This window comes from Fundulus heteroclitus, chromosome 13 (assembly GCF_011125445.2).
Source record: "Fundulus heteroclitus isolate FHET01 chromosome 13, MU-UCD_Fhet_4.1, whole genome shotgun sequence".
Lineage (NCBI taxonomy): Eukaryota > Metazoa > Chordata > Actinopteri > Cyprinodontiformes > Fundulidae > Fundulus > Fundulus heteroclitus.
This window is the reverse complement of record NC_046373.1, coordinates 40062980-40085228: the sequence shown is the minus strand read 5'-3', so window position 1 is coordinate 40085228 and position 22249 is coordinate 40062980. Positions and strand designations below refer to the sequence as shown.

Below are 22249 nucleotides of genomic sequence, written 5' to 3'. Positions count from 1 at the left end.
GACAACAGGCATATTTATTTATAGAGCACTTTTAAACAAGAATTTACTTAAATTATGTGGCATGATTATGTGGCATGAATGAAGGGAAAGTAGATTAGTGGGAAGAAAAAAACATTAAAAACAAGAATAAAGCAGTGAGAAAAAGTCTTGACTGTAAAATACAATGCAGCATTTAGTGAGGCTTTCATGCCACATTAAATATTTTATGTATACTAAGAGTCTGGGAGGTATACTAACACGATCAACTCATTTATTATTATTATTTATACATTTTTGCAATCATTTTTAATCTTTGGAGACAAAAAAAAGCAGAACAACCTGACATTACACAGGATATTGAAGGTATTGAAGCTCCGAGCCCGTTCTGCAGAACATTCAGCGGCGCTGATGCTGACGACGTTCTGGCATTAAAGCTACAGCTGAACACCCTGAGATCGCCACAGCAGGACTGAAAACTAGGGCTGGACCATGATTAATAATAATATTTATCGATCTATAGACGTATATAGATGATAGAGAAAAGGGTCAATAAAAAGTTCAACAGAATAACAGTTTTGCTTCTTTTTCCATTCTAATCATGTAGATCGATATTACAGTCGTTATATACTGCCAACCAATCACAACGCAGACCAAGAAACTAAGCCCCGCCCCCTTCAAAGAGTTCAGAGAGCATGCTGTTCTTTTTTATGTTTTTTTATTTGCAGTTTAGGTAAAAAGTTGTTTAACTGCAAAAGTAGAACTAAAAATAAGAACGTTTTTCTTTAAATAAGATTATCTGCCAATGGAATAAGATTTTTGCCCTTAAAATAGGAACAACTAATTTCCGTCATTCTTATTTCAGGTCCAGTATATCTAATTATCTTATTTTAGGTGTAAAAAATACTCGTTCCATTGGCAGATTATCTTATTTACCTGCTCAAATCAAGCACAAATAAATTCATGTGAAGAAAATGTTACTTATTTTTAGTTCTCTTTTTACAGTGTTGAATAAAGGTTGAGTCTGAATTCAGTGTTTGTGTGTCTTGTGTGAGGACACAGTGCATTCACCTTTATTATTATTATAGTTAGAAATTATGGCTATATTAGTTTATTTTGTTGTATTCATTTTGGAGACCGCTGGTATAAAGGATGAGCTTGTCTGACGGTTTTATTCGAAGTGGCTAAAAACAGCGAGGGAAGTGACTAAAAATAAGAAAAATCTTCTTGAAATGAGTGTATTTGTCCTTAATTTGAGCACGTAAATAAGCTAATCTGCCAATGGAAACAGATGTTTGCACTTAAGATAAGAACAATTTATCTCTATTGTCTTATTTCAAGTGCAAGTGGTCAAAATGCTCATTCCATTGGCAAATAATCTTATTTACCTGCACAAATTAAGGACAAATAGACTTAATTCAAGAAAATTTGACTTGCATTTAGTCCCTTTTTGCAGTGATCGAGGTAATTATTCAAAGACAAGTTTTAACTTAACTTATGTATGTATATATGTATGTATATAAGTATATATATATATATATACGTTTATATTAGGGCTGGGCAAGTTAACGCGTTAATTCATTAGACTATTAACGGCGATATTTATTTTATCGCGCATTAACGCATGTTGCTCACATGCTTTCAGTCAGTGTCAGTCTCTCCCGCTCCCCCTCCCCTCTCGTACATGGCTCAGCGGCGCCAGCCAATCAGCACGCAGGCTCAGCCTGGCCCGCCCACTCAGCTCTCACACAAACTTAATACACAAACAGCTGAGAGAGACCGCAGCAGCGGAAAAACACGAACAGGGGAAGTAGCACCGTTCGGCTTTATTTTAATACCGTAAATGAAATCAAGCTGTATGTTTTGTAAAAAGCCGGTTAATTTCAGTGGAAACACAACAAATTTATCTAAGCACGTGAAAAAACATGAAAACGTCGAGCCCCAGAAACGGAGAAAGGAGACGAAACTTCTCTCACTGCCCCGACAGACCCACAGACAGATGTCTCTGACTGAGGCGTTTCAGTCCTCCAGGGAACATCCAGGTAGATCAGTGGATGGATGGATGGATGTTACTGGAGCCCACACATAACATGTAATTAAGACCTTGAAAGAACCCAGTACATATATTAAAAAGTGTTATTTAAGATAAGATAACAATAGCTAATCCTTTTTTTATCCCACGACGGGGAAATTTATAGGATTAAAGCAACAGGCAGGTGCACACAACACAGACAAAATTACATAAGGATTGAAATATATAAGAGGTGGATTAGCGAAAAAACACTGAACATAACATTATTATTATTATTATTATTATTTAATTGTAATAATAAAATAAAAACCACAAAACCCAAAAGGTCAACAGTTTCATGATACATCAAGCTTAGGGACTGGCTAATATACAGCAGGTCAAAAAAGGCCATATTTTGGCTGCAGTGCTTTCTGTTCTCTTATGAAGAAAAGATCAACTAGTGCACTAAATTCAATAGATGGGTTGAAAATATCCAGTATAAAATAAGTGCTACAAATGTTACAACACTTTTGTTCATATGGCAGCAGAACATTAAAATAAAAGTGCTCTTTACACTACTTTTGAATTCATTCTTGGAGTTTGTAAATACAATGCGATTAATCACGATTAAATATTTTAATCGTTGCCCAGCCCTAGTTTATATATAGACCACTATGAATGTAAATAAGTCCATTCCTATTTCTTTTTGTATTTTTTGGTATTCTTTTTTGATCCATTGTATATATGAAGATTCACTGTATATAACTGAATGCACCTTCCCTACTCTGAACCTTCTTGTATGAGCCGATGTGACGAGTGAATTTCTCCATTGTGAGATCAATAAAGACAATCTTATCTTATCTTAACTTCAAGCTCACTTAATCTCTGACCAAATGGCCGCAAGAAGAATGAAATTACGTGTTTTAAGCCGCATCAGTAAACGATTCTGGACGTTTTAACCCGTTATTTAAAAAAAAAAAAGGCCAGCCATCCAACCTTTGCTCCTGGGTTCATGAAGCTGCAAACGTAACGCTGCTGTTGGATCTGGGAGCGCTGGCACCGATAAGATCCGACACAGAAACACTAAAGTCCACTCAGAGCAAACCTGAGCAGAAGCAGGTCGGGTCAGAGTGGGCCGGCGTGTAACCCGGTGGGTTAAAACACGGCACATCACAGGTTCTGACGGGTTCCTTTACGACCAGAAACCAAATAATTTAAAATAAGCGAACGATTTGTAGACCTCAGTCCCACCTATGGGTCTGAGAGCGGCTAAGGAGTTTAACCTCGTGTCGTTTCAGGGTTAAAGGAGACTGTAGGTGATTCTAACTGAGCCTGACATGCGTCGCTGTGAGACCTGGGACCCGGCAGCTGCTGTGGGCGGTGGGGGGGGGGGGGGGGGGGGGGGGGGGGCTCCCATGACACTTAATATCACCAAACCACAAGCAGCAGCAGGTGTGGCCTCGGCTGTTAAAGCCTTTAAATGAAAGACAAGTGGAGGTTCGCTGCAGACAACTTTAGGGGGGATTTTTTTTTTTTCTTAATTTGGGCATGAAAGGAGGATTTAACGGCAACGCTTCTTTATTTCATCCTCATTTGCATCTGAAGAGAAGGTGACTTGGAGCAGATAATAGAGCAGGAAGAGGCCGGCATAATGAAGCGGTCCTTGAGAAACAGGTGTTCTAGAAACAGGGGGAAAAAAACAGTTTCTGGCATTTATGCGACATAAAAGTTTTGGGCTTTTAATGAGAAATCCAAAGTTTCAGGAAACTAAACTCGACTCCTGTCAGCGACACCCGGCGTCCTGAGAACAGCAGCTGAAGCCAGTCGGGAGCAGACGCCTGCTGCACTGACACGGCGGCTTTCTGCCCCACAGCACTCGCCGATCACACGCGCCGCGACAAATGACGGAAAACAGGAAGCATGTCGGCGCCACGGCACAGACGATTAGCAACATGTGCGGCTAACGGAGAGGCTAGCGCCAACGGGGAGCGTGGCGAGGAGCTAGGAGAGACGTGGAGGTACAGAGGAAGACGGCAGACTCCAAAGATAGCGGTTCCTCTGTGGATATATAACTCGGTTGGAAAGAGGAATTGCTGACTAACTCAGGAAATGACAGCATGTGCTTATTTACAGCTACAGACGGGGAGTAAGGATGTCTTTCTACGTGTATTCACACCAAACAAACCGGCCTGGTGGATGTGATCAGATGAAGAATGCTTGAGTCACAATGGAGGACAGGCTGCATAAAATCAATTCACTTCAATTCAGTTTAACTGCGCTGCACCAATTAAAACAAATAAATCTCAATTAAACCAAATCCTCCAGGTTGGTGAGAAGGTTTCCTCTCTAAGGAAACCCAGCAGGTTGCATCAAGTCTCTCCAAGCAGCATTCACTCCTCCTGAAAGAGCGTAGAGCCACAGTGGACAGTCGTCTGCATTGTTGATGGCTTTGCAGCAATCCCTCATACTGAGCATGCATGAAGCGACAGTGGAGAGGAAAACTCCCCTTTAACAGGGAGGAGAACCTCCAGCAGAACCAGAACCAGACTCAGTGTGAACGCTCATCTGCCCCCACCCACTGGGGCTTAGAGAAGACAGAGCAGAGACACAGAAAGCACAGAAGCTCACACTGACCCAGGAGTACTTTCTATGGTAGAGAAAAGGGCAGCAATAGCTCCATTAGTGGCTTCATGTAGGAGAGAAACAGCTAAATAGAGAAACTCTGAGCCAGTTTGGATGCCACGTTTTTATGGCTTTTAATGAAGTGCCACTAAAGAAAATAAGATGAAGATCCTATAAGGCACTCCACACCAAAGCAATGCAACAGCAGCGTGAACTGAGGGCAGAATGGAGCCCAAAAGCCTCCCTGTTTGTTTTTCCTCAGTAGTTTTGAATTAGTTTTAGGTTCCTGTCAGTTTCCAGCAGCAGGGAAGCCAAAGAGGACTCGATTCACACGCTTCTGTCTGCAACTCCTGGTGGCGTCTAAAAATAATCTGCCCTCATTTACAGCCGATACGTTTGATTTGGACGAGCAGGGAAAACGCTGCTGGCTGACAGGCTGCCTTCCTGTCAGCTAATGTTCCACTTCACTAAACATTTTACCAAAAAAAAAAAAAAAACCCCAAAAAAACAACATGAACCGATACAGAAATGGAGCACGGCCTCCGTTAACAGACCGGCCCTCCCTGCTCAGATGTCTGCCATGAAGCGGGTTAAAGAGGAGAAGCACCGTGCTGCATGTTGGAAATGATATTTATTCTGCATCCTTACACTGTGAGAAGGCATTCAGTTCTACATAATCTCTACTTTATAGGAGGTCGAGGCTAAATCAACTGTAGTTCATCTGTTTTTAATGGTGTCATAGCAACAGGAGAGACATTTCAGTTTGGGACTCACACTGCAAAAAGGGAACTAAAAGTAGGTAAAAATTTTCTTGAAATTAATTTATTTTTCCTTGATTTGAGGAGCTAAATACGATTATCTGCCAATGGAATGAGTATTTTTTACCACTAAAATAAGATAGTTAGATATCCTGCACTTGAAATAAGATGACGGAGATGAATTGTTCCTGTTTTAAAGGGAAAAAAATCCTATTCCATTGGCAAATAGTCTTATTTAGCTCCCCAAATCAAGGAAAAATACACAGATTTCAAGAAAATTTGACTTACTTTTAATTCCCTTTTTGCTCTGCAGACCTTTGGACTACAGCAGAAATCACTCAAGCTTGACTCTTTTTTACTCTTTTCGCTGCACCGCTGCACCTTTTTCAGTTCCCAGCTATGTAAGGCTGTCAGAGGTGGAAGATGTCCGCCTCCGATTAGCCTTCGCTCCTTTCGCCACGTCGTACGTTTACAGTTTTGCTCCGTTTACACCGGACTGTGGTGCAGAAAAAAACAAATAAAAACCAGAAACCACGTGAGATGAAGCGGCGACGCTCAGGTGTGACGAGGGAGAAACCGACTAAACCGTAAACTGAGATTCTGTGTTTGTCCTGCGTCTCCGTTTCCGGTCGTTTGGGTGATCATTAATCACGTTTTCAGCAAAGAGCCACGGAGCTGAATTAAGCCTGTTTAATAAAACGCTGATGTCGGCTGGAAGAGAACTTTAACATCTTTAAATAAAATGTTCTGGTTTCTAATCAGCCTCCTGTGTCCTGCGGTTGTCCCACTCAGAGCTGGTGACCACCGGCACACGTGGAACATGACACACGGCTGATATCACGCCTGAACCAGCCACAGATAACACGCTGCTCATATTACAGCGTTATGACACCGGGGCAGACGCTAATAAAGGCTGTAAAGCAGTTTATGTTGACGTGTTTCTCATCGCAGCTCTGATAGGAAGCAGAAAGAACACCGACCTCTCTTCTCCTCCAGGTCCAGGAGGTACTGCCTGTAAGCCGCCGCCGCGCTCATCCCTCCCTTAGACACCCATACCAGCGTTCTCCTCGTGGGATCAGGAGTAAAAAAAGGAAGCGGCGAGGAGGAAGGAGGGTCTTAGTGCGTCTCCAGATCCAGACGGTCAGAGAGGAACCGTCCTTAACCCCCGCAGATAATCCCTCATCTCCTGCTCGCTGCTTTTCTTCTTCTTCTGTGGATCTGTGGCGAGGTTGTGAGCGGCGGGGGGGCGGGGGGGTTTAAGGTGGCCGTGAATGTGGTCGAGCGTTAGCGGCTCTAAGCCGGATAGAGGAACTGGACTTTGACCACAGAGGCGGGTGATGTCACGCCGTCTGCAGTCAAACATATGTTTGAAGGAAACGGGGCGTGTTTTTTTTTTATTACTCACCGCTCAGCTGTGCTGCTGCTGCCTTCTTCTTCTTCTTCTTCTTCTTCTTTTACTCTAAAGGCAGCGTGGCGCGTCAGACCACGAGGGTTTGACACATTTCTCATTCATCCGGTTCACATCGTTTCTGTTCTACAGGAGCAGCTTTTACAGCGGAAAGCTTGGAACCACCGAATTTTCTCACAGTTTCTAATTTTACGTCACAGCTGAGGTGAGGTGAACCTGTTGCTCTAATGACGCAACTCTACCGCCCGATATTTACTGATTTACTGATATTTACATGGAGAAACATGTGATGGAGGCATTATAACCGGGCCAGGCGGGTCCAAATGAGGCCCGGGGGCCAATTGTGGCCCTCTGAAAGACATTGGGCAGCCATAATTTTGCTTTTAACTTAAATTAATAGTAACTTAGACCACGAACGTTTTACCAAAAGGCAGGCTTGGGTGCAACCATTTATCTAACATAAATGTACAAATTTATTTGTGAAATAAAGCAAGAGTGAGCCCAAATTAATTCTCTTCTTGTTGCTAAAAAGATAAAAAAAACAAAAAAAAAACAACAACATTGTTTTAGGACATTGTTTGCCGGGCAAAACTGCGTTTTTATGTTTCAAATCTAAAATGATTTACAGATGCATTTTCTACAGAAATCAGACTCATTTGCTTCTTTCATTAAATTATTTTGTGTGTTTGGTTAAAGTTGAGCAGGTGAAATAAAAAAAAAGGTTTTAATTTTGTGGCCCCTGATTACTTTCCATTTAAGATTATAGGCCCCGTGGCAAAAAAGTTTGGACAGCCCTACTTTAGAGAATAAAAAGCAACAAACTGCTTTTACTTTGCAGCGATAATTAACCATTCATGAAATTAATGGACATACTTCATAATCACTTTCACTTTTAGCATCTACATGTAATTAACAAGCAGAGTCTATTTATTGATCACATTGTGGCGTTTACACAGAGACGCTCCCTCCGTCTCCGTCTCTTATCAGCTCTGTCTTCCCTTTTATTCAGTCTCTATGAAAGGCTAACCAACACAGGGCAAATATTTACCCGCTTCTCACCCAAGCGACAGCGACAGACTCAAACTTTACGGCTGAAAGCGGCAGGAAGACAGAAACGAGTGAATCATGCCGAGTAACGTCTTCATTACAATAAAATATCAGGAAGGATCATCTCAACGGCCCCGCTAACTTAAAACAAAGACGTTCCTGAGATGCAACGTGTGACAATAACAGCAGGAACTCTTTAAATACCCTGTTTGTTCTGAATTAATCAGCCGTATTTGTAGGACTGAAGACACACGTGAAGCCAAGCAAGCAGCTTGTTCCTGCTTTCTGAGTTGGATCAAACATTCGACTCGTTGTCCAACTTTGGACAGAACCTCGCGATGCAAATGCTGAAAATGTAAAGCAGGAGCCAGTCAGCGCTCTTATTTTACTCTCTGTTATTAGTCCTGTGATGTGACTGAAACACATGCAGGAACTTCAGAGGTGCATCATCAGGAGGGATAGAAGCTGTAAAGGGAAACTTTATGCGGCCTAAACTAAACAGACAGATTTTCTATCTGCTAAGCTGCTGCTTATTATATGACACAAAGCACTAAAGTGAATCATAAACACGTTTACCTTACACTTTTACAGTTTTAGCAGCTTATGTTCGTTATCAACTTCAAAAATCCCAGAAAGGGCAAAAAGCAAAACAAAAAACAACATTTATTTCTATTTTTATAAGCCTGCGTGTTGGTGTGGGCAGGTGGTAACAGGCCTTCACAAAGAGCCATTCTGGTTGGATAACGACCTTCTTCCAGCTGCTCTTAAGCTTATCGGCCCTCTAGAATAAAAACATGCAAATGGACTGAACTTATATAGCACTTATATCCAGTCATGACACCCAATCGCACACACATTAATTGCCGATACGCAGGGCAGCAGGCGGCTTTGGGTTAAGTGCCTCTAGAATAAAAACATGTGCTGCATCCTTGGAGGTAAATGAAGCTAAAAGATCTTTAATGTCTCAACTTCTGGTGAAATGAAGCAAAACAAATACGGCTGTAAGTCCCGGTAGCAGGAATATTATGATTTTGTGCTTCCTGCCAATGTCCAGAACTTACAGGTAACAAACAGCAATTTACATTTGTTCTTTGATGATTCATTTGAGAACCACCAAACTGAACATGGCTGTCCGCAAAGATTTCCCTAAGGAAATGTAATTTCTAACTCTCGCCTCATAGACTACAATCCGAGGTTTATTTTTATTTTTTTAGTGGATGGAGATTAGGATAAATTTCCATGATGAGTGGAGGATAATAGGCGGCCTTGTTGAAGAGGAGCGCCTGCTTCCCCAGGCTGAATGAGTAACAGAGGAGGCACGGCATGCGGTGTGCTTGGAGGCCAGAGCTACGTCTGCTAACCACTGCTGAGAACTGACGTAGAGCAGGAAAACATGATTAATTACATTAATTAAAAATATTAATTACACCTGCAGCAAAGAGCCTGCTGTGTCGTTGCTTTTGACCTATTAGCATAGCGACGTCTCTGCATCCATTTGAACAATCAAGCAGCCTAGCTTAAAGCTGGACGATGATTCAGTAACAATATATATCGATTGATGGAGGTATATCGGTAAAATAAAAAGGGTCAATAAAAAGTTCAATAGAATAACAGTTTTCCTTCCTTTAGCATTCTAGACATGTAGGTTAATATTACATCATTACATCCTCTGAGCCAATCACAACGCAGACCCAGGAACCAAGCTCTGCCCCCTTCAAAGAGTTCACAGAGCGCACGTTCTTTTTTCTTTTTTAAATACTTACAGTTTTGGTTAAACAAAGGGTTTGGTTTGAATTCAGTGTTTGTGTCTGTATCTAAAAACAGGTCATTAAGCAACAGCATGAAATAGGGCTGTGCATAAAAATCGATATAAAGATTAATATCGATATTTTTAAAAACAATTTAATATCGATATTCTGGCTTTCAATATCGATATACCTCCCAACCTCTAGGGGGCGTTTTTTTTTTTTTTTTTTTTTTTTTTTTTTTTTTGCAGTGTCCTGTCCAGCAATATGGCAATAGGAATTGATGTCTCAATGCCAGATAGAGCTCGACAGATTTTGCTTTTACAAGTGGAGCAATCGGCTTTCGCCATAGTGCTCCACTTGATTTATGCTTGTAAATAGCTTTATTATGATTCCTGCAAGGAGAATTTCAAATTATATGGACATGACAATGGGAGAGTAAAGGAAGAACAAAAAGTGAAAGAAAATAAAAAACAGAGTAGAGGTGAAAGAAAGAGGAGATAAAAGGGAGAGAATGATAAAACCTTCTTTGTCTGCTCCATCACCTGGAAAGAGACACAAAAAGAACAGCACAACCAACAGACATAAAGCAACAGATACACTCGAATAACACCTAGATGCCATTGCTAAATCATATATATTATTATGTAAGCTGACATGTGTAATGTGATATTTGAAAAAAGAAAGTGAAAGAACATAAATAAATAAATAAATAAATAAATTACAAGATTACTGTATATAAGTGAACACTTAATACCTGGGACCCAGCACCTGTGGGAGATGTGAAAGTGCACTAGTTTAGGTGAACATTATCCAGAAATAGCTTGATAGTGATTGTGGAGAACCGAAGACCCTAGGGGGCGTTATTACAGCGCAACCATTACAGTTCACAGCGAAGGAGAGCGAGTGAGACGAATTTGTGGAACGGCCGACAGGATTTTAGAAGCTCCTTTGACCCTAAAATCAGATGTTTGGGCACATTTTTGGTTTCTGTGACACGTTAAATGCATTGAAGCAAATGCACTTTATTTTCCTGTTAATATGTCTGTGATCAATAAATAGAACATAAACATAATATTTGGCTGATTTTGGTGATTGAATCACTAAGCATTAATTCAAAGTAATAAATATTGATATTCGAATCAAATCAAGCTGAGCTATGTATCGAGAATCGTATCGTATCGTGAGCTGTGTATCGAGAATCGTATCGAATCGGCTCATCCTAGATGATACCCAGCCCTAGCATGAAATGACCAGGGCTGCACTTAAAATACATGTTTTGAAATTGTTGATAATTATCGATATCGATTAATATGATTTCTATTTTATCAATGTGCTTTTTTCCTTTATTGTCTTAACCTGGCGTCCTAAAAGCAGCGAGTCTGCTGTTAAATCTATATCCTGACGCTGTGGTGTGGTTGTGGGCTAGTAATTTAGGTAATTAAAACAAAGCGCCACCGCCCCGTTAGCCAATTTAGCGATTGGTTACCATGGAGACCGAACATGGGTTGGTGGGACGCCATTGCTGATCTAAGAGCTAAACAGATTTCTCAAAGGTCACAGCTACAACTTTTTCATCGAAATAATTAAAGAAAAAAAAAACATCCACAGAATGTATAGAGCGACGTACAATAAAAGTAAAAATATGGTAGATTAATAAATGTTTTCAGTTCAAAATATAAAAAATATTTACTTCTGGTTACGATGCCAACATCGACATGAAAGGAGGTTACCGCTTTCCTTCTGGACAGGTAAGTTAAAGGTTTGCTAATGCAAACAGCATAACTCAATGTTGGAATGAGAGCGGGAGAGGACGAGTGCGCCCCCTACAGGCCGGGAGGAGTTAAACTTGTAGGTGTCTATAAGTCCTGTTTTATTTCCTTCGTTAGAAATAAGACGCTACACCTCTTCAGTACCCTCCAGACAAGAGAAACGCAAGTTATTTTCTTTGTATATTTTTTAATAAAATATGTTATTAGGTTCATTATTTTTAGCAGCAACATTTTATGCTAGCCCTAACATTGTTTTTGTGGCAGCTGTACCTATGAAACAGCACAAAAATGCAGTTAACTTGTTCAGAAACAACACGAGTTTCTGAGAAACTCTCAGATCGCTAAGAGTTGTGACGTTGTGGAGATCAAGGAAAGTAACCGATTTGTTGGATTTAGCTGTTAAAAGTTATCAAATCTGTTTTATAAACTGAGCGGATCATTATGGTCTCTAAACAATGCCTTCAGAGGATCTCAGAGAACCGGATCCACAAAGCAGATCACTGCCAACCTGCTTCCTCACAGAACCTAAAATCCAAGGTTAAACTGTTTCCAACCAGTTAATATAAAACTAGAACGTCTTTAATGCAGATTCCCAGAGTAAAAACATGAGCTCATGCCCCCTGCTGGGGACTTTTAAACCCAAATGTCTCTCTCCATTTTTTTAAATTTCCAACCCAGTAAAGCTGAAAACTGTTCAGCCATCTTGAACGCCGTCCCCCCCCCCCTCCTGATGACCCTGTCAATAGCAGCCCGCTTCATCAAAGGCAAGCCTGGACACGACATGCACACAAACCCAAAACACGCTTTTCCTGTGGCTGGTTGCCATTACAGAGGGGATTAAAGAGGGGCCCCGGCAACCCAGCGATCCCGGGGTGTTAGCGGTTAACACCACAACAAACTGGAAGCAAAGCAGCAACAAATCTGACCGATGATCAGTAAAAACCAACAAACACTTTCAGAGAGGTGGGAGAGTTTCACAGGTCTCTGCAGCTACAAGCTTAGGTGTAAATTCCTTTAAAAATCCCAAAACCATCACATGAAAACAGCTGGAAATTCAGATGAAGGCAGATCTAGAGCAACATTAAGGGACGCATTTACCTTTGTTGAAGGAAGTCGGCGGGAACGACAGCAGCAGCGACATGAAAGAAAAAACAGAGAAACAGAGCCAGGTTAGAGTTGAGCGCTTATAAATTTAACATCAGCTTAATCAAATTAAATCACAGCTGCTGGATGTTGGTGATGCTGGTGTGATGAGATGAATCCATAAACCTGGACTAGCAAATAAAACCGATACCAGCAGCAGCACACTATCACAGAAGTACAGCAAGATTACCTTAAAACCTCAGCGTTATCTTTTAAATCAGTTTATCAGGCTTTCTAGAGGTCCATTCTGGATTTTGGTTGCTAAATAATATTGAGTATTTGCATTATTATCATCTTATTATTGGTAGTTTGATATTTTAGTGCCGTGACAACCCCAGACGCTTGCTCTAATCTTCTGTTCTGCTTCACCTGGCTTTTTCATTTCTGCTCCTTTAGTCTCTGTTCAGACATGTCTGCTAGTTAAAAACACAGATTTTTGTATTTCTGGCTTTCTTCGTTTAAATCCTCTGTTCAATGATGGATGAATGAGAACAAGTTTGGAAAAACAAAGTGATGAATGAGGAAATATGAAAGGAAATACAGTATGGCAAATAAAATCAAAACAAACAAAACATTAAAGAAACAACTTTATGGTGCTTTTCATAAATGTTCCGTTTTACAACTGACTTTATATTCCTGCTGTAAAACAAGACAAACAGAAATATAAACCAAAATCTAAATAACAAATCTCTGGGCAAGGATCTTAAAACATTTGCACGTAAAAATAAACACAAAAGTGCTTATGATGATTAATCTTTATAATTTATTTTCTTCCATATTTATTCTTAATACTAGTGGCGAAAAACAGTAAGCACTCCATTCCCTATTCAGCGCATTTCTCCGGTGAAAGGCGACAAAGACTAGACAGGAAACATCAGCAAAAGCTTAGAAAGTTGGAACAAAGCTTGAAGATTTTTATTTTACCTCAAGAGTCTGATGATGTCACACACATTATGTCTTAATATATATATTTTCTTAATTTTCAATTTACTTTAAGCGCCAGCGTTTCGTTTCCACGTGAACCGTTATACGCAAAAGAGCGGTATTTTAATCTGCCGTCATCCAGTGCATCTGTCCCACCTGTTAAATCAAACACCCAAACTTTAATTGTCTCCATTTACATGTCAGCTCTGATATTTGCTGACCTGAATCCCTTCAACTTCTCACGTCTCCTAATAAATAAAAACATCTCAGCGATAGAAAAAGAGAGAAGTTTGAAGTTTGGACCAATCACGGTTCACAAATCCTCCACAGCGTGACCAGGGCCGGTCCAAGGTTATTTAGGGCCTCATGGGGAACTTGGTTTGGGGCCCTTCTTCCTGTTAAGAGTGTCCCCTCCAGCAGCGTTTCCCTACAGATCTGGTTGACTAAGGGACAGGGAACCGAGTTTAATCGCAGTCATGGATGATTGGTTATTATTTGCATTTGTAAACAAACTAAGTCAACTGCAAATATTAAACTTGTACTTTCAGATCAACTATGGTATTGAATCAGCTCATCCTAGATGATACCCAGCCCTACACACCGCCTCACAAAACCTCGGCTCTGGGATGCCCTCCCAGAGCCCCTGAGAGCCCCTCAAAGAGTGGAGGTCTTTAAAACATTAAGACATTCTTGTTTAAAAAAGCCTTTTAGAAACTTTCTGATTTTATTTATTTGTTTAATAGTGATTATAAAATGCTGTTTTTAATTTCTGCATCATCCCAGGGGTTATTTTTAGCCCTATGCTCTGTAGAACTCTTGAGATTTATTTGAAATGTAAAGTGCATTAAAGATAACATTTATTATTATTACATGACTCAGCAGTTTGTTTCTCTGCATCGATCCATTGTATGCTTTGACTCTGGAGAAGTTACAATAGTTACACAAATAAAACAGAGGCATAAATTTCCCATTTTGTTTTTTTATTGATAAAATTTTATAATCTCTTACTCTTTAGCCTAAGAAGAGTTTTTTTTTTAAAGTAAACTGCCGACTACTGAAATAAGAAACCACTAGAGAGTCTAATTTTAGTCTAATTTCCTTTTTTATTTTTTTATTATTTCCCTTTGATTCACTAAGAAGCTCAACACAGATGTTTTTATGCGCAGCACACAATAAGGGACATTATACATTAAAGGCATCCAACAAACGTCCATTATTGTCACATTTTTAAAGGTGATTTCTAACAGGATGTCAAATAGATGTAGATAACAGGCAGAATTATGAGACAGAAAGAAAAAATGACTCCAGAAACTTTCAGGAACAGATAGAAACACTTTTAAAGTCGCTTTTTTTTTCCTGTTTGTGGTTGAAGAAACGCTGGGAACCATTTTTTCATCTCTGAAGGGGACAAATCAGGTGACGGAGCCTGAAAGCTCAGGACGCGCCGGCGTGAGATGAATGAATGAACAAAAGGTCGCCACCAAAGGCCGGAGCAGAATGGGCGCTGCACATGGGAACCTGGGCGCTCGTTCTAATGAAGTGTTATCTAATACGCCTCAAACAGATTAGCCTCCGTCACACAGAGACTCAGGGATCCAAGGTAAAATGATGTTTCTCTAATGAAACGGTTCCGCTACAGAAGGGTTCAGGATCTCTGCTCCGACCACCATGCAGCTACGCAGCACTTTTTACTCCAACATTTCTGTTCAACGCGTAAAGAGAAAAACTCTGCGTGAAAAAGATCCTCACCGGCTGATTTATAGATCCAGCTTGTTTCTCGTGACAGAGCTGGGCCCGGCCATATAAACGCTCCTTTGTTTGGTTTGTGATCGCGGTTCGCTCGCAGCCATCAGAGGAAAAGCCTCTCAAACCTCCGGCACCTCGCTCTGAGGACTCGTCCTCACAGTTTTCACCTTAACGTCTTGTTTCTCTGGAGAAATCAGACTTTTATTTTTAATTAAGAGGCTCCTGAACTCAAAGGATGAACCAAAACATCGCAGCCCAGGGAAGGACAGAACACACTACCAGCATCTATCTACACTATCTTCATGTATAAACTCTACCTGTCCAGACAAACCTGTGCCTGAAGACAATCGTTCTGTAGTTGGAGCTAAAAAAAGAAAAGAAAAAAAAAAAGAAAAAATTTAAACTAAGACTGTGTGGAAACAAACTGAATAAAAAATAAACTACTTAGGTAAAACTAATTTAACTACATTTTTTTGCAGGAACTAAAAACAAGATCCAGGAGCAGCTTCTAGATCATCATTGTTAAATGAACATTTATTAAAACCAGACGTTACATTCTACATCGTTTTTGAGGATGGAGATATGAATATTTGGGCCGATGTTGATACCTTGTATGTAACAGTTATGGCTGATAACAGATATTTACAAATATTATATTTTTCTACCCTTGTGACATTGCAGCGATGACGTTGCGTCTTTGCTTTAGTTTAACCCTCCCCAGTCACATGACCAAACAGATACCACATGGTGGACTTCATGCACCCTTAAACGGTTGGCTTCTCTCCCTCTGCTACTTTCTCCTACTACTCTCCAATTTTGTATTATTTGCTGTTATTTCAGCTTTTAACTTTACATTCTCTCTGTTTTTTCTCTTCATGGTAGCCACATCTGGGCTGGTGCTCCGTTTAATTGTGACAGCATCCTGGAGGAGGGCATCATATGAGCTACTGCTGCTTCATGTTCTCCTACAGATGACCCAGCCGGTTCTGTCTCTGCAGCTAACCGTCTGTGCTCTCTTTCCCCCTCTAGTCCTGAAAACTGCCTCCAACTTTCTCTGCTTAGCTCTGTTTCTCTCCTAGATGACGCCACCTGTGGTTCTAGCGCTACATTCGTACTTTTCTCTAACATAGAAAGTACTCCTGGAGCAGTGCTTCTGTGCTCTTTTTGTCTGTTTGCTCAAACTCTCAGTCTGTTGCTGGTTCTGCTGGAGGTTCTCCTCCCTGTTAAAGGGGAGTTTTCCTCTCCACTGTCGCTTCATGCATGCTCAGTATGAGGGATTTCTGCAAAGCCATCAACAATGCAGACGACTGTCCACTGTGGCTCTACGCTCTTTCAGGAGGAGTGAATACAAATACAAATTCTCCAGACAAGTTGGTCCAAAGTTTCCTCTCTAAGGAAACCCAGCAGGTTGCATCAAGTCTCTCCAAGCAGCTGAATCTAAAGGGGATATAAGGAAAACACTGAATAGTTAATTTTCCTGATCGTTACCTCGTGTAAAGCAGCGTGAAGTCGGCCTCTGACTAACAAGCGAGCTAACAGCGTTTTCATGTTTCACTGCAGTGAGGATGTGTGCTGCAGCTCTGCAGACAGACGGATCAGAGGTGGTTCTGAAATACAGACTGATGGTTTCCTCTGAACATGAGAGAGAACAAACCAACTCTGAGGGTTGGAGAACTTCATTCAATGTTCCTACACCTGGAACTACAAGAAAAAAATCCGGAGTAGAGAGACGACGTGCAGAACATCGTCAGGACGGTTTACTCTTTGCTTTCATGATGTTTTATGAGACTAACTAAATTATGCACTATTAAAAAAGCTTTTTATTGAAGAAATGAGGCTGAGCAGAAGACCATGGTGCTAAATATGTTACCGTTGGGTTTAAAACCTTTAGGTTTGCTTTTAAAAAGTGAAAACATGAGGTCTGGAAACCTTCGTTATTTTGCTTAAAGGGTGATGAATCTCCCAGGTTTTTGCTAGAAATGTTCTCAGTTTCATAAAGAAACGACTTTCATATACTTGAGATATCTGCCTTTGACTTTCACTTCTGTGTTTTTTTTTGTTTTTGTTTTTAAAAAGACACACCAAGCGTGAAAATGAGTTAAACGTTCAGATAAACTGACGGAGAACGCTTTAAAACTGATTTAAAGGAAATTTAAAACAAACAGAAACAACAACCAAGAGTGAAGTCAGTTTTTATGGTGACAGAATTAAAACCTCTTATACCAGAGGAACCAAGCTTTGGATGATTAAATTAAAAAAAATTAAAAAAACATTTTATTTTGAAGGGGGAAAAAATCTCTTAAAATATATTATTATTACTGAGGACTGATGACGGGGTTGGATTTTTTTCTGTTAATGATAATAATAATATATTTTAAACCTGTAGAAGCGTTTAGGAGACAAGGGAGATTTCTGCAGCATGAAGCACATGCTTCATAAGCAGCCAATTAATTAGCAGCCAATTAATAAGCAGCCAATTAATAAGCAGCCAATTAAAAGGCAGCTGGAGAGACTGAGTGGAGGATGTGACCAAGGACAGAAAACTGAGAGGAGAAAGTGGAAGGAGAGCAGGACAAAGAAAATGTCTCATCAGGAGGAGTTTCAGCGTTGAATTCTCTGCACATATTTGATATTTTACTCCATTTTCTGCTCCTCCATCGTTCTTCTCTTTCATTCAGTCGGCGCTCATTCGGCTGCAGAGGAAACCGGATCGATCACAGCTGCGACGGGCGGCTCACATTTGCTTCGTCTAGAAAACCTGCAGCCGTCTCCATCGTGGAGGCTCAGCCATTCTTTAGATTCTCTGAATATGCCGGTCGGGTGTGTGTGTGTGTGTGTGTGTGTGTGTGTGGGGGGGGGGGGGGGTTAGGATAGCAGCCACACAGAAATGTAATCCAGAACCTGCTGCTCTGTCACTCCCAGCATCAGAGCGTCTCGTCTCCAACCTGAAGGCAGGTTTCCAGCCGCTGGGAGGAACAAATTTGAACCTCCAGCTTCCACAACTCTGATCAGATCAGTTTTTAAGCACCGCTCCACGTTTGTAGCAGTCTGAAGGAGATGTTTTTCCACTGGGACCGCTTAGATGAGGCCAAACTTTAGCTCTTTACAAACTAATCCGTCTGAAACTTTCTGTCAACAGAACCCCACTTTAGAAACCCTGACACATTTTTAACCAACATCTTAGATCCCCTGATAGTCGAGGACTGTTGATGAGGGTCCCGACGATGAATCCACTCAGATCTGCTTGATCCCTTGATCCCCGAATAGCTCGCCGTTAAACGGTTTAACTTGAGCCAGAGAAGCCGGAATAAACGTACGTCTGGGTCCCTGAAAGGAAACCAGGACCGGGCCGAGACGTGTGCACGGGGCAGCCCAGAGCGTCAGCTGTGTCCGCTGTGTGCGGGCGTCCCCACCCCGTCAGCAGTCAGTCATAGCATGCAAATACTGATGTGAATGCAGCCGGCGGACCCCAGGCACGCCCTGAAACCACCAACAGCTGGGGGAGCGAGCAGCTGAGCTCAGGGCGGCCTTCCTGATATGAGCGCACACTGCAAAAACGGATCTAAAAATAGGTAAAATGTTGTTAAAGTTAGTGTATTTGTCCTTGGTTTGAGCAGGTAAATAAGATATTTGCCAATGGAATGAGTATTTTGACCCCCAAAATAAGATAATTAGACATCATGTACTTGAAATAAGGTGATGGAGATGAATTGTTCCTATTTTAAGTGCAAAAATCTTATTCCATTGGCAAATCTTATTTACCTGCTCAAATCAAGGACAAATACACTAATTTTAAGAACATTTTACTTACTTTAAGTTCCGTTTTTGCAGTGCATATATTAAAAGCTATTTAAAAAAAAAAAAGGATCAGAGCGGAGCTGCAGGGAAACTCCCGGGCTCGCCCCGGACAGCTGGACGCAGGGCACCCCCCCCCCCCCCCCCCCAGGACGGGTGAGGCGCTCCTCAGTTGCTCCTGCGGCTGCTCCCCAGACGTCAGGAGGAGTTTGTGTCTGTCGAACACCTGCCTCCTCACTCACAGGGAAAGCTTTTTTCATTCACGCATCGCCTGGATTTAAAATCCAGAAACCGGTCGTTCTGTCCGCCGCAGAAGTCCCGCGTCTCCGTCACGACTTCCACGCTGGATGCTCCACGTTCTGAGGTCCGCTCTGCGCCTTTTTTACCCAACAAACCTGAACTGGACGACTACATAAGGCGGAACGCAAAGATATAGTAATGAAAAATGTGGAAAAGAATGAAATAAAATAAAGCAAAAAATAAAAATAAATAGAAATAACGTCCAAAATGTACACTGTGTCCAAGTCTGTAGTGATAAGAAAAGATAAAAGACATAAATCTCCTTGCAGGTAAAATGATTGGTCCACATGAGCGTAGGATTTGCTGACGGTGCTATTTTGCTTTTGTCAAACTTGAGCAAATCCTTAGAGTGTGTTTTAGAAATAATTCATTCATTTAGTAATATTTCAGGTTATAAAATTAATAAAAACCAAGTCCTCCATCTTATTATTGAATACGAATGAAAGAACAAATCAGAGGCACAACGATTTAATGTTGTACAGCAGTTAGAAATAAAACCATAATCTGATAATGAGAGATGTAGGCGAGTCTATTGATAGATGGATGCCTTTAACAGTATCCATGATTGGGAGAATTAACTGAATTAATATTAACATATTACACAAATTTCTCTCTGCCGCCTCCTCCTGGTTTTTCCGCATAAATCAGGAAGATGCAGCTCTGATTTATTTGGACAAATAGAAGATCCAGGCTTTTACTGTCATCATTATACATGTTATATAATCTAAGGGGCTCTGAAATGCCCAGACTTATGCTTATATTACTGAGATCTATGACATTTTATGATTCCACAGGTTGGCCGCACTGGGAGGACTAGATCCCTACGATCTAACTCGATTCAGTCCCACTTGGGGAAGCCAACGGTTTTCTCCTGGCAAAACGGATCATGCCTTTACATTATGGCACAACAGTGGATTACAAATGATCCAAAATCCCTGTCTACCTGGCTCAGATGGGCTAATGACCTTTTAGAGGCTCCAAAACGGCTTTCATGTAAACAAGAATAATTTTTATAGATACCTCCTCATTAGAAATGTTATAAACACTACCTGTCAGACGGCTGTTGGAAATAATTTCTGACTTTTATAACCTAATGATACGTGAAGTTCCTGAAAGCTCCGATGAGAGACTAGAAGGCGTGGAAGGATGATTTATCATTATATAAGTTTGATCTATTAATAATAATAATAATAATAATAATAATAATAATAATAATAATAATAATAATAATAATAATAATAATTTATTATTATTATTATTATTATTTCTTCTATCAGAGGAAGATTGGCAGAAAGCACTACCATATCTATTAATACACACTTTAAAAGTATATTAAATGGTTAATGTATGCAACCCTGGTAAAAATGAATCATTTTTGGTACATTGTATGTAATACTGCAAGGGAATTATGTAATTTTTGGAAGATATTAAGGACGTCTTTGAAAATATGATTTCCAGAAGTGTAAAAACACACCGGGGTTATTTCTGCTTGGCCTTTACCCAGAGAGGCATAATTAAACTAATTATGAACAGTTTGCTCATCACTGTTTTATGTGATATTTCCTTATGCTGCATGTAATTCCAGTTTAGTGTGTATTCTAGATTAAAAATGCAAAATAAAAAGTTATGTGAAGAAAGAAAAATTTGATCTCTTTTGTGAGATACTATATAGCATGACAGAGAAAAAAAAGGAAAAATGTATCTAAATTTATTTCAAAATCATTTTAAAATATTTTAAAAAGCAAGAAGTACAGTAAGGAAGTTTTTTTTTTGTTATTGTTTTTTTGGTCAAAGTGAGCTTTGAGCTGAGAGGACTCAGTTTGCTGGTCGACTTCCACCGCAGCACTTTCGCTTCCAGAAATAGTCCAAAGTTATAAAAAGCGAGCAGGAAATGACGAGAGTGGGTAAGACGCTACGGCGGAGCAGAGAGGAACTCCCAGGACTGAGTTTATAAAACACGAGGAGCAGAAAAACAGCCCAGAAACCTCCTTAGACAACCGGCCTCGGCCCATTCCTGTGTTTTTAAACCCGCCTCCATTGTGTCTGCTAAAATGGAAGGAAATCCATACTGCGGCGCTACAGAACCAGCCCTCCGGCACGAAGCTGCAGCCTCCGAACAGAACAATGCGCTGGGATGCTGCATGTGGCTGACAGGAAATTGTGCTCGTATCAGAACCACGGCGGGGACAAACCTTCAGCCTTCAGCAGAGACTGGAGGCAGGAATCTGAGCGTCACACGGAGGACGCAGCTTCTGGAGTCACATTTCACCAGCGAATCAGCCTCTGAACCAAACTTCTGTGAAAACTGGTTAAACTAGAGCGTCAGAGATGCTGTAAGGAGGCCAACTTCCTGCTAGGAGATGCTGTTTGCGCTCAGATCTAAAGACAACAGCAGAAATGAGCTCATAGAAATATGGCGTCGGGGCCTTCCTGCCGTTTCAGATCTGTTCTGCCCACAGAATGTTCCTAACAGAGCACTTCGCTCTCAGACTGCAGGTCTGCTGGTGGTTCCTAGAGTCTCTAAAAGTAGAATGGGAGGCAGATCCTTTAGCCATCAGGCTCCTCTCCTGTGGAACCAACTCCCAGTTTTGGTCCGTGAAGCAGACACCCCGTCTACTTTTAAGACTAATCTTAAAACTTTCCTTTTTGACAAAGCTTATAGTCAGAGTGGCTCATGTTACCCTGAGCTACCTCTATAGTTATGCTGTGATAGGCCTAGGCTGCTGGAGGACATCAGGGTCTAATTTTCTCACTCTACTGATTTCTACTGTTCTCCAGTTTTGCATTATATTACATTGAAATGTCGTCATTTCAGCTTTTAACTTTTTGCTCTCTCTCTTTTTCTTCATAGTAGGTACACCTGGTCTGGCGTTCTGTTAACTGTGACATCATCCAGAGAAGACAGCTCACCCGCTACTACCATCTAATATAGAACAGATTACTAGATCAATGTGTGCTTCTGTGCTTTTTTGTCTCTCTTGTTGTGTCTCTGTTCTGTCTTC

At 40.8% G+C, this 22249-nt stretch overlaps 1 protein-coding gene across 5 annotated transcripts in view; it reads right to left on the bottom strand.

The window, feature by feature from the left end:
- Positions 1 to 22249, bottom strand: part of macf1a (microtubule actin crosslinking factor 1a) — a 315238-nt gene that overhangs the window by 233510 nt on the left and 59479 nt on the right. The window contains exon 1 of one of the 5 annotated variants that reach the window (XM_036145782.1): positions 6348 to 6425. The exons of the other annotated variants lie outside the window; for them this stretch is intronic. Within the exon in view, the coding sequence (XP_036001675.1) occupies positions 6348 to 6402 (55 nt within the window). The 5' untranslated portion in view covers positions 6403 to 6425. Of the gene's footprint in view, positions 1 to 6347; positions 6426 to 22249 lie in introns of those variants that run through there. 5 annotated transcript variants of the gene reach the window in all.